This window comes from Camelus bactrianus, chromosome 16 (assembly GCF_048773025.1).
Source record: "Camelus bactrianus isolate YW-2024 breed Bactrian camel chromosome 16, ASM4877302v1, whole genome shotgun sequence".
In the NCBI taxonomy this organism is placed as follows: domain Eukaryota; kingdom Metazoa; phylum Chordata; class Mammalia; order Artiodactyla; family Camelidae; genus Camelus; species Camelus bactrianus.
In genome coordinates, this window is record NC_133554.1 from 47,049,754 (window position 1) to 47,062,576 (window position 12,823).

The 12,823-nt window shown below is 44.1% G+C and overlaps 1 protein-coding gene across 1 annotated transcript in view; it reads right to left on the reverse strand.

The window, feature by feature from the left end:
• Positions 1-12,823, reverse strand: part of ERN1 (endoplasmic reticulum to nucleus signaling 1) — a 77,066-nt gene that overhangs the window by 46,474 nt on the left and 17,769 nt on the right. The window contains exon 2 of the mRNA XM_074343487.1: positions 6,415-6,535. Coding sequence (XP_074199588.1) covers positions 6,415-6,535 — 121 coding nt within the window. The remainder of the gene's footprint in view (positions 1-6,414; positions 6,536-12,823) is intronic.

Here is a 12,823-nt window from a genome sequence, read left to right on the forward strand (position 1 = left end):
CATGGGGGCCCCTCCCTAATGTGAGGTGTATTGCTCTGAAGCAGACCCCACACATGTGGAAGGGACGTGACTGGGAGTAACGAGACCAGGCACCAGTTGGTGCTTACTGAAGCTGACTGATGGGGTAAGGAGGGTTCATTACATCATTATCTCTTTGTTTGTGTATGTTTAGAATCTTGGTGATAAAAAGTAAAATACAAAAAAGAAAAAGAGAGAAAACACTTTTTTCAAGATACTCAAAAGCAGAAACAAGTCTCTGTCATATTCCTTCTCAAAAATTTAGTTTTCAGTCCTGCAAAACAACGGAGAGCAAATAAGCACCTTCTTGTGCTTAAGCAATGAAGCAGAAAGATGCCTATCTTAAGCCTAGAAAACTCCTGAAGAGAAAACAGGTTAGAACCACTAACTCAACGTCATCCCTTTCACAACTTCCCCTTCAATCCTGTTGCCCTCGCACCTCTGAGTGCGGTCTCTGACTCTTCAGAGGAATGTGCACATTGCCTAAAGGATACGAGAGAAAACCAACTGCAGAAAGTCGCAAAAAGCCATGCAACTCGAGACCAGACACTGGAAGTGGAAAATTCCATGACGATGCATCCTGAGGAGGCAAAGTCAAGCCCCATCTGTTTCTCAGGGTTCCCAAAAGAGGTCTGGTCAGGAGGGCTCTGGTACCCGAGGTGGCGCTGCGTGTCTCAGACGTTAACTGAGCATCCCTCACGGTCTGGAGACTCCATTCCCTCAAGGAGTTAGAACGCAAGACAGATGTAACTACTGGAATCCAGTAGGAAGACGAATGTAACCAAAAAGTCACAACAAGCAGGAAGCGCCACACCAGAGGCTTCAGCGCAGTGCCTCTGGGACCCACCAAGGGAGGGGCTCCCGGGGCTTGAGGAGTCAGGGCGGTGAGCTGTGAAGGGGGTCTTAACGGATTTGCAGGCGCCTAACACTGCAGGCTGCTGGAGGGGAGGGAGCATAAGCAGCAGAACACACTCTTTCCCGGCCTGGGAGGGCTGCGCTGTCAGCATGGAAGGAGTTACGGGAAGAGGCACATGCTTAAACGGGAAACATCCTGGAAGGCTTTCTTCAAACTTCAAACAACTAATTTTGTTCTGATCCTTCCCTCATAAGAAATCTCCAAAATTAACCATTCAGTGGACATCGCAGGAGTCTGGGCCTGTCTAGCTGGGAGAGCAGCCTATTTTTAGGGTAAATAAAGAATGGTTCTAGATCAGACCCAGTCCTCTGTACCTATTATTACCAGAAAGGAGATGGAAGGGAATGGGAGTGAGGTTGCTACAGAATAGACTGCAATCTGATGGTGATCTGAGTGTCCAACCTTAGCATTAACTAGTATTTCAAGGGGAGCGTAAGAAGCCCCAAACTAGCCAATGCAATACAAAAGAAAGTCCTTTAACTGCACCAAGCCAAGGCCAGCTTTGTAAAACTCAACACAAAACATGACAGCAGCATTCGCAGTTTGTACTTGGGCTGGAGGCGCAGAAATGAAACATACACAGCTGTGTTCACTGGTGATATTTCAGAGACAGACAGTGCCGTTGCTACAGTTACAAAATCACAGCTTAGAAAGATCGCACCTGAGGTAGATTGTCAGGACTCAAATTAGTTTTTGAAAACATATAAAACTCGTTTTCTGTACTAAGTGTAGTTTGCCGCTGTGATGTGAGAAATCTCCATTTCTGGGAACAGCAACACATGTTAAGTTGAGGAACAAAAGCACCTGCCAGAACCGCTCTGTGGGAAGAAAAAAAAAATTCCTAGTTTTTTGGCCCCTTAAAAAAAAGTAAACAGTTAAGAAACCATGAAATGGAATAACAGGTATATATTTTACAGAACCCCAGTTTCATGACTTAAAGGTGTCTGTCTGCATTGGCAAATTTCTTCCATTTGAATTTGACTCCCCACTCAGGCCCGAGCTCGTGTCCTCCCTCAGCTGGACTGGTGCCGTAGCCCCTGCCTGGTCTCTGCTTCCTCCAGGCCCCGTCAGTTCAGCCCCAACCCAGCACCTGCTGATCCTGTAAAGTGGATGCCAGGTGACTTAGTCAGCCCGGGCTGCAGTAACAAAATAATGGCCTGGGTGGCTTAAACAACAGACATTTATTTCTCACAGTTCTGGAGGCTAGAAGTCCAAGATCAGGGTGTCAGCATAGTTGAGTTCCGTTGAGAGCCCTCTTCCTGGCTTGCAGACGGCTGTTTTTCACTGTTTCCTCACGTGGTGGAGACAGAGTGAGCTCTGGTCTCTTCGTCTTCTTATAAGGGCACTAATCTCATTATGGGGGCACCACTCTCATGACCTCATCTAAACTTAATCACTTCCTAAAGGCTCCACCTCCAAATATCAGCACACTGGGGGATAAGGTTTCAACATCTGAATTTGGGGGACACAAGTATTCAGTCCACAACACCAGAGTATGTTACTCTCCTGCTCAGATTCCTCCAGCGGCTTCAAAAAAGCCAACATTCTTAACATCAGCCACTAGGTCCTATACCTGTGGTCTCCATGGGGAGGGCTCAACAGGCAGTGCTCAGGAAATCTACAAGGGCATTTCCTGGTGGTCACAGGAACTGGGTGGTGATGTGGGTACTAAGTGTAGCAGGCCAGGGATGCTCGGTAGGCTGAAAATCACCCATATCTGCAGGCCGCTCTGACATCCTGCCAGACACTCACATGGGCCAAAAACCTTTAATAATTATCTGAGCCTACAACCTGAACTGCTTTACATAAAAGTGCAAAAGCATTCTTTGCATAATTTTACCCAATGAATCTTCTCAAACCGTGACTACTGTGTAAATCAAGTAAGAATGTACTTCTCTTATTTGAAATGTTACAAGAATTGTTCACCATCTTGGAAATCCACTCACCATCCTGTCTGCACTTCTGTCAGCCTGCATTAACAGCACAGCGTTCACGGGTGCAGTGTCAGTATGTCAGTATGCCTCCAAAGCGTTTCCATGTTAAATTACATACATGTGGTGAAAAGTCACTTTCCTACTATTTCGGATTACCAGTCAGGTAATACATTTCTTTTTCTTTTTTTTTTTTTTTTATTCTTTTTTTTATGTAGGGGGAGGTAATTAGGTTTATTAATTTATTTGTTTTTTAACAGAGGCACTGGGGATTGAACCCAGAACCTTGTGCATGCTAAGCACACACTCTACCACTGAGCTATACTCTCCCCCAATACATTTCTTTTTAAAACTGTGTGTGTATGCAGGTTACTGTCTATAAATTGCATTTCAGGCAGTGATGGGGACAACAAATGTTCTGAGGGGAGAGGAAGTTGGAAAGAGACAAATGTATGGGATTAACTGATACAAACTACTATGTATGAAGTAGATAAGCAATAAGGGTTTACTGTATAGCACAGGGAATTATACCCAATATTTTGTAATAACCTATAATGGAATATAATCTGCAAAAAGAAAAAAAACAAATCACTATGTTGTATACCTGAAACTAACACAATACTGTAAGCCAACTGTACTTCAAAAAAAGAGAACTAAATATATACATTCTGAAAGGGAGCACTGCGTCCCTAACACGTGGCCTCTGAGCTCTTCTTTTACTTCTCCCCTCCGGCCCCTTCCAGCCGCTCTCACCTCTGTTCTTCTGCTCCCTGCTCCCTGCCTGGCACTGCGCCCACCTCTGCCCCACCCCACCCCCTGCCTTCTGCACAAAGACTCCCCAGCCTCCAGGAGTTCTTGCTCAAATAATTGAAGCCTTCTCAGTGGGGCCTTCTCAGTGGGACCATCCCTGTAAAATTGCAGCCCCGCCCAGGCCGTGCCCAGCCAGCCACCTGGCACTCCCCAGGCCGCTTCCCTGCTTTATCTTTCTCCACAGCCCTTATCACCACTATGTAATTTACCTCCTTAACTGTTTCCCCCACAGAATGAAAGCTCTGTGAGGACAAGGACTTTGCTGTATCCTCAGAGCCTAGAACGGTATTTGGATACCTGTATAATCTATTTACATATTAAAGGTTTAGAAATATCAATTTAGAAATCTTTAGGTATAACTGCAAGATAAAAATTAAATTCAAAAACTCCGGGTCTCTGGTACCATCTTTAATCTTAGTATGGAAATATATATATCAAGGCTACTGATACCCAGGGCTCAATTTAGATAAAATAAGCCAGTTTATTCTCAGAAAAACAATGAGACTTAGCACATACTGAAATTTCAGTGAACTGAATTTCATTACTTGAAATTATTAGACCTTAATCAGCTTTCTCTAATTCTGCCTTTAAGTGTCTTTAACCTCCCTGTTCTGCCCACCGAACCAGCTGTTGGATTCTCCTGATCCTATTTCTGGCATGCCTCTCATCCTCCCCACCCCCTCCCTTCCCTAAAATCCCCTTTTCAGGTCTGCCCCATGTATCACTGGCCTTCCCGGCCCTTCTTGTCCCACACACTGCTGTTGGATTGTTCTGGAAGCAGGATCACTCACCTGCTCAGTCGCACCAATGGCTCCCAACCTCCTGTTCACTCAAGTACAACAGGGCTCAGCATCCCTTGTCCTCCCTCCCTCCACCTCCATTGCTAAGCTCTTCCCAGATTGGACCTGTCCCCACATCCTAGACCTGGTGCCTCCTTTGCTCCTTTCCAGGCCTCTCTCCGTTGGAATTCAGTCCACCTACTGAGGCTCAGCTCCAACACATTTCACAAAGCCTTTCCTGCCTACCCCCCAGCTACCGCCTCAGCTGGACCTGGGCCCACAGCGGTTCCAGGCACCTCTCTGGTGGTCACAAAGCCGCTCTCTGCTGAAGTTCTGTGTACTTGTCATTTCTCCCTCCCAGACTGTGCCCTATTGGAGGGCACGGGCTGTCTTTTCCTTGTTTGTGCCCCATACAGTGTCTTTCACAGACTAAGTTCTCTAAACACGTGTTAAATTTAAAAGGAGGCAAATTCTTTAAGCTCTAAGTGAGAGGAAAGAACAGATTGATTCTTATGTTTGGCTATATAACAAACAAGGCAGGACACAATTTTGCTGGATACAGCTGAGGCTACTTGCAGAAATTAAATTAGACTTGGAGAAGACCTAGTTAAAACAATATATGCAAAAATAAATAAAATTTTTAAAAACAAAACAATACACACAGGGAAAAGTAAAGCAGAAGAATGAAGTGGCTTGGGGCAGAAATGCCCTGCTTGGGATACTGAAACTGAGGGACCAGCGCTAACATTTAACAGTGAAAATGCAGATCTCAATTCTTTTGTGACTTGTTAATTTTCATCTTTGGACAAAAATCAGAAATCCTGAAATACAAAGATCTCTGCTTCAACATGATGGAGAAAGAAGACAGGTAATATTCTGGGAGCCTAGTAATGCAGTGCCACCACCGGGCTCCCCTGTCTTCTCATGACCCCTCGCTCCTGACGGAGTTGGTCCTTTCCGTTACTTAAAGCTCTTGCTGATCCACGCCGGCCCAGGCAGCAGAGGCGGGGAGCCTGCGGTACCCCAGCTAAGGTCATCTATGGATGGCAACTAGGTTTGCTGCTGAATTGACAAGAAGATGTGTGACCTGACATTCGTCAATATTTTTCCATCTAAGGTACTGTTTTGGAACATTTTATTAATGAAGGAAAAACACTTGCTGTGCTCAGGAGAATAATGAGTCACAGATTAGTGACGGAAGAGAACACACTGGTCAGACCTGAATCTAAAACCAAATGAGAATTATGACAGGACAGAGTAATAGAGATGACTCCGAAAGCCCCAAATCCCAGGATTTGCCTGGGTTTTATCCGGGAAGATTACTTTGGGAACTGAACACAATTTCCCAGCGGGAGGGCCTCCACTCTGCCAACTATCACCAGGAAGACAAGATCATAAAATGGAAGCGTGGTGGAGTAAATGAGAAACGAGCTCCGCCTTCGACTTCCCTCAGCATAAAGAGCCAACAACGCGACTAACTTGGATGCACGTCAAATCTTACAGCTCTTAATTATTTCAGCCTCTATAAAAACAAATGAGTAATTCGAGGTTAGAGAAGATACCTTCTTGTAATTACGATGACAAGATCCTAATCATTAGAACTTAACAAAAAAAAATTTAATGCAGCTTGTCTTCGTAAAGACCAACCAGCCGGAACTATTAATATAAAAGCCTAGAGCCATTTAAACATAAAATCTGAACAGGAGCAAAACAAACAAACAAACAAACAAACAAACAAAAGAAGATAAAGCTTGCCTCTTCAACTGATGCACCTAGCGGGCAATCACAATTCAAGCTGTAAACCCCTCTGAGTACAATTTCCTCTCCTCTCCTTGCCTCCATTATCTTTTTTTATTTTATTAAATAACATATGACTGCTTTTCTCTTCTTCTGGAACATGTTCCCTCAGGAGCAGCTGAGAGCAAACGTCCATGTCAGCCAAGGACCAAATCCAAATTACCTTCTTTTAAAGTCCATTTGATGGAGCCTGTCCTCTTGCTGACAGCATGCAAACTTCCATCCAGGGTTGACACAAACAGTAAGGTTTCAGGAAGCGTCACAGTGCTGGGGCTTCCAAAAATCTGCAATGAGATGTAGAAGAATCTACCTGGTCAATATGATTCTTCACCTTGGGCGTGGACAACCACAGACAGCCCCCCACCCACTACCCCAAAGCTGTCCTTCTAAGATCCAGATGGCGAAACCCAGGCTGAAGAGCACAAGTCCCCATCAAGGGCACATGTCTGGACAACAGCTGGTCAGGACTGGAACCCAGGTCGCCTGATTCTATCTAAGCAGCAATCCTTCCTGCACACAGGCCCTAACATGTCAGGGCTGCAGATTCTGAAATAATCCAGGGACAGCCTCCGCTGAAACAGAGGGAGAAAGTACACTCAGCTTCCTGACCGACTTCCTTCTCTTGGTTGTATTTCGAAAACCTGGTTATCCTGCAAGACTCCATGATAAAGAAGACTGCTAACTCACCCCCACACACCCATACTTACGAAACACAAAGTTTTAAAAGGCAAAGAATTAGAGGAAAATGTTTAAAGCAAAATAGGAAAAAACAATTCTCATTATATAAAGATTTCAAAAGAGACATGTTATAAAATAAAATGTATAAAAGACATAATGCAAACTCCAGATACTGGATAAAGCTCTTTGCACAATGATACTCACTGCAACCCATTTATAAACACACAAAAAATGGAAAGACCTGAACTTCCGATTAAATCTAAATGGCTGAAATAAATTATGATACATACACTCAATGGAATATTGTATGTAAACATTAAAATATCACTTGAAAAAAATCCATAATATAGAAAAAGCTTATATATAACATTAAAAATACAGAATCCAAAATTTAATGTACACTGTGGTTATAATTATACTGGATAGAATTTTTTTCTTTGGTCTGCCTATCCTCTGCCTTCGCTAGGTACTGTGCACTCATCCACAGGGTTCCCATGATAGCAGCCGTGTGTGTGTGTGTGTGTGTGCACACACGCATGTGCACACACATGCAGGCAATAGCTGGTATGGTCTCCTAGAATAACATCCTTTTGAGGTCTGGACCCACTTAGCGATGCCACTCTGAAATGAGATTCTTCTCTTCCTTCACCATGATACTGTCCCACCAATCAGCTGGTTCCTATGGGTCTTGAATTAAACACAGGCCAAAGCAACTTGCTTATATTGTAACAGTTTGAATTTTGGCACAAATGCTATTTTTAAAGTACAGGAGTATGGCTGGCTTTTCGCACTAAACATAAAGGTTGGAGGGTTACTTGTGTACGGGAGCCGGACCCCAGAATACCTGGTCACTCTTGCTAAGAGCCAGCATGATGCCCAGTTAAGTTAACCCCTTGAAAATGAAAGCCCAATGGCTCTCCTCAGGGCAGTCCGAGGTGGCAGGACAAACACTCAGTCCCTGAGTTCCTTTTCCCTGGTGGAGACCCCCTGGCAGGCAAAACCTGGCTCACCTCCTCTCAGCCTGTGTCCGGCCTGGGGGAGACGTTCTGCCCTTCGCTCACCCAGGGCCCTCACAAGCCTGACCGCAGGGTCTATTCTCTGTGGAAAGCCTCAAGGCTGAGGAAGAAGAGTCTGCTTTTAACTCCACCTTTGGAACTAGGGAATCAGTCTCTGTACACCCTGGTTAGGAAAACAGAAGCCCCGAAGGTAGGTGGGGTCTGCCCCAGCTGGAATCCAAAGGTCACGTACACCAACAATTTCAGGGGTGTTAAAATTATTTTAGTCCAGAGTATTGATGGTGAAGCCTCATCTGGACCTGCTCACACCTGAACCAGAGGAACACATGTCACCCAGAGCAGTTGGCAGGGAGGACAGTGGCCCTGTGATAAGACCACAGAGGGCTACAGCTAAAGGGGACTGGGGGCTGCCCCCAGTGAGAGGGGGGAGGGTCTGCAGCTTGATGCGGGATGGCTCCAGTATGTTAAGCGGGGGCAGTCTGAAGGTTGAATATGTGAAAAGGGAAGATGTATGCATATCTGGGGGCCCGACAGGCGGAACCCCTGCTGAGCAGCCCCCCAACCCCACCATCTGCCAAACAGTGGCCCAGGAACAGCCATTTTGCACACTGGGTCCTGGGATCAGATCAGAATTGGGCTGAACAATCTGGGTGGTTGAAGTGGTGAGAAGTTAAACTCGGGAGATTCCTGTGGATATGTTTTCTGCCATGTGCACAAATCTAGATGAGAGAGAGGAACTGAGAAAGAAGCCTGGGAAGGAACACGGCTGAAAGGCTGGGAACAGGCGCCCTGGCTCCCACTGCTCCTCAGGCCTGGCCCCTGTCCTTGGGCTCAGGGACACTCAGTCCTTGCAGCAAAATCCCCTCTTTGCTTAAGTTTTAGAACGAGGTATCTGTCACTTGCAACTAAAACAGTCCTAAATACACATACATACGCAAAGCTATTTTAAAAATATACACATACATATACATATATATATATAAATGATGAAGAAAATATTGCAAAATTACAGCCAGTTTTTTCTCCTGTTTTCTAAAGTTTGTGTAATATGATCACATAATGTGCAATGAATTTTTTATAAAATAGAAAGGAGATGGACAAGTCAGTATGTGGAAGAGAAGCTGGAATTTAAAGGAGCTTCACCTATTTCCTACAAGTAAGAAGTGGGGGGACACGGAAAGGACCTGTACCAGGGAAGACCCCACAGGATCCTGCTCTGTTTCAACACGTAGAGATTTGGAAGGGTGGTATGTTTGGAGAGGGCACGCGGAGAGGAAGCTCCACACCGTTTCTCCATACCTTGTCCCGTGCGTCTCTTCCATCTAGCTGTCCCTGAATTATATCCACTTATCATAAACCAGTGACCCAGTAAAACATAAAATAAAGTAAAATAAAGTAAAATAAAGTAAAGTAAAGTAAAGTAAAGTAAAATAAAGTAAAGTAAAGTAAAGTAAAGTAAAGTAAAGTAAAGTAAAATAAAATAAAATAAAATAAAATAAAATAAAATAAAATAACTTCAATGAGCAGCATTAAGTTCCAGAAGCACTTTCCATCTCAGGATATTAGGCAACCCAACCACTTTTGATCACTAATATCCACTAAACAAGGGACAAAACTTTAGAATCATAGACAGAGTGAGCATCTAGAATAAAAGAATTCTGTTGTTATTAAAGCCCACAGTACAATTATAATAAACTAAATGCCCTCAAATATATCCTATCATAGTATTAACATTTTAAAGGGTCAATACTTACTAAAACATATCAGTGCTGCTCCACTACTAGCATGGAAACAAAAGCCACCTGCCTCGTCTCAGTATCTTGGAAACCACAGGAAGAGCAATTGTCTACGGTTGGTTGGTGACTCGAAATAAAACACTAATCACATAACTAACACAGTCTTCTAAAAATCTCAGAAAGACCAGGTTTGGCCAGAAGTCAAATATGGCAACTGAGAGCGCTGACAGATAATCACAATGTCCAGTGATGTCACAAACCCTATCACACTTGACAGATTTTTCTCTTCTTTGAAGCTCCTAACAGTTTCAATTAGAGTAAGCCACTCTGAACGGTGTTATTCTTTCATGAGGCAAATTAATATTATAAAATCTCTGCCTATTTTCCCCCTCCTTTTTTAAAGCACAAAAATGCCTGCCTTCAGATACAGTTGCTGTAACTCAAGTGAATTAAATAAGCGTCTAGATGGCTTGTGCGATACCAAGCACAGCTGAGAACTATTTGTGCCACAACATCTAAAAACACTGCTTCACAGTGATGACCTTGCACGTCACCTTCACCCCATCAGTGCTCCCTTTTCCCCTTGCGATGGAGGAAACAGCAACAGGCCCTAGAGTTATGCATGCTAGTTTCCAGGGAGCCTGAAAGAGGGAAGAAAGTGCTGAATCTGCAGATCTGTTTCAAGTTGACTACCTGGAATCTGACGCATTTTTCAAATTAGTGGGTTATATACTCCTGGCTCCCACGGCGACTTCTGAAAACCAATCACAGTAACACTGTGGAGGGTGAGAATGGCAGTGGCAGGTAATCTGGTCTAGCCTAAAACTAGACACCCATTAGCCATTTGGTTCTCTCACACGAGATGACCCCGATATAACAATTCTGGAAATGCTCAGTCTGAGGACCATGAAGCCTGCCAGTTCGGGCCAGATGATGCTGGGGAAGTGGGCGCCTGTAAAACCAGCTTATTTCACTTAGGCTGATTCCTGCTGCTGCCCTGCTCAGCCTGAAAGCCCTCCCGTGAAAACAAACGTAATTCTGGGGCTGGATCCTTGTGTTCAGTGTTCTGATTATAAAGCAAGATTTCACAAAGTCCGGCAGAGACACCATTTCATAAAATGCACCACTCACTTTGCATTTCCCACAAACACATGAAAGTAGCTACCACCGGCTCATACAGAGATGATTAAAAGGTAGTGAGTCGCCAACAATTTCATTCTCTAATATTCTAAACTCAGCTAATTATTAGTTGCACCTGCATTAATTAACTCAGCTGCTTGTATTTCAGGTAAGAAAAAAAAACATTTCTAAAACGAGTTCTGAAATAACTTTGTTTAGAAAATATCTTCAGTGAAGAAGGCACTATGGACACAAGGATGTGTTTAGGTAGCAGAAAAACAAATGAAACAGCCTCTATCATAAACATACAGTTTATGACTCAGTACTTGGGATGGGTCAGGCCAGAGGCAGCTCACCAGTGGCTGGAGGAGAACCACCAGCAAAGCACCGGGCTCGGTTCCAGCTGCCGCGACGATCACTGAAGTGGCTGCTCACTTCCACCCACCCTCGGGTCCCCGAGGAAGAGCAGCAGGAAGCAGGCGGCTGCTGCCCTAAGACTCAGAGCACAGGGCAGCCCCATGCTCCTCAAGAGGGTTTTCAGAAAGGCTGCATTTTCCAAAGAAATACAATTCTTAGGTTTCAGACCCACATTTTAAGAGCTAGCCCAAGGGTTAACTGACTACCTAATAACAAGGGTCAGAAATAAGATTAATAAACTTGACACAGACCTTTCACCTGGAAGTCAGAGGGAAGGAGTGGGGCCGTGCAAATGTGTCTCACACCCAGCTCCCAGAGTGAGGCACATGTGATGAGGATTGCAGTATCGGTTAAGGTTCCCAAACTTGTGTATCCTGCCCCCACGAAAAAGGCGTTCACACACACAGAAGGCCCCCACAGTCAACAGGAGAGCCATACATGCCTCAGGTGGCCTGCAAATTGATGAGGTCTAACCCAAGGGTACATGTTTCAAGAGTTAAATGTGTGTGGTGCAGTAGTGTTAGCTTAGTGGAAGTAAAAACGGTAAAAATGGTTAAAATAAAAATCTTTCCTGTGAATTTTCTCCCCTTCCTACCCCCAACAGACCAAAATAGTCCTAGTAATCTGAGAATACAATAACCTGGCTAGTAACAAAATGGCATTTTTCTTTTAGGAGGATCACATCGATTTCCAGGATTTGCTGAGAGGCTGGGTTTTTTTGTTTTTAAACTAATTTTTCCTCAGTGTTCATTGGATTACTGTTATATTGCATAATCCTAACTTTAGTTTTATTTATTTAAGGTTAAGAAAACCATTCCTCCAAACTAAAAATACATACTTGTGTAACTCTAGCAAGGATATTAGCATGTTTCCAATAGAATATTCTTACACAATATAGTGTGTACCTTAATTCCTGGAACCTACAACCAGCCACCAACAACCAGTCTGCCTTGTGCAGTGCAGGGCTCCCTGCCAGGGCTCAAACCCACCAGACAGCTTGCCACAGAGGTAAAGCGATGGTGAAGCAACTTTTGGTTGACATGAATATATACATTACAGGATTACAGGTCAGACTCAAAACAGGTACGCAAGTGAGGGAAGGATTACATAAGAAAGATTTTCAAGGTATTTTGTTTTACTACTTAGGACATATGAAATGTTGAGAATGATTACAACTGCATGTCATCAAACGTAGAATAATAAATTGCAGATGGAGTAAAATGTGCTAAGGAATCAGAGCTTATAATGATTAACCTTAGCAATAATGCTCAGAGGTGAGAAGGGCATTCTCTGCCGGGGGATGTACCAAAGCCAGAGGACCTTAAAGGGGAGAGAAAATAAGACTGCACACGTGCCTGTGTGGATGGGGTGAGGGAGGTGGTTTCTGATGCGTAAGAGCAGAGGTGAGGGCTAGTGGCAAATAGACTGGATTCTTCTGCTGGCTAGAATGAGCTGAAAGCCACAGGATGGGTGAGTTGATTTTAAGAGCTATGGGTAAGACACTTTCTGGTATGCCATGATGACGGATACCAGTCCCATAGGGCTTCTCACCAAAAACAAACAAACCAAAAAAACAAAAAAAAACCCAGTCAACCTGCACAGTAAT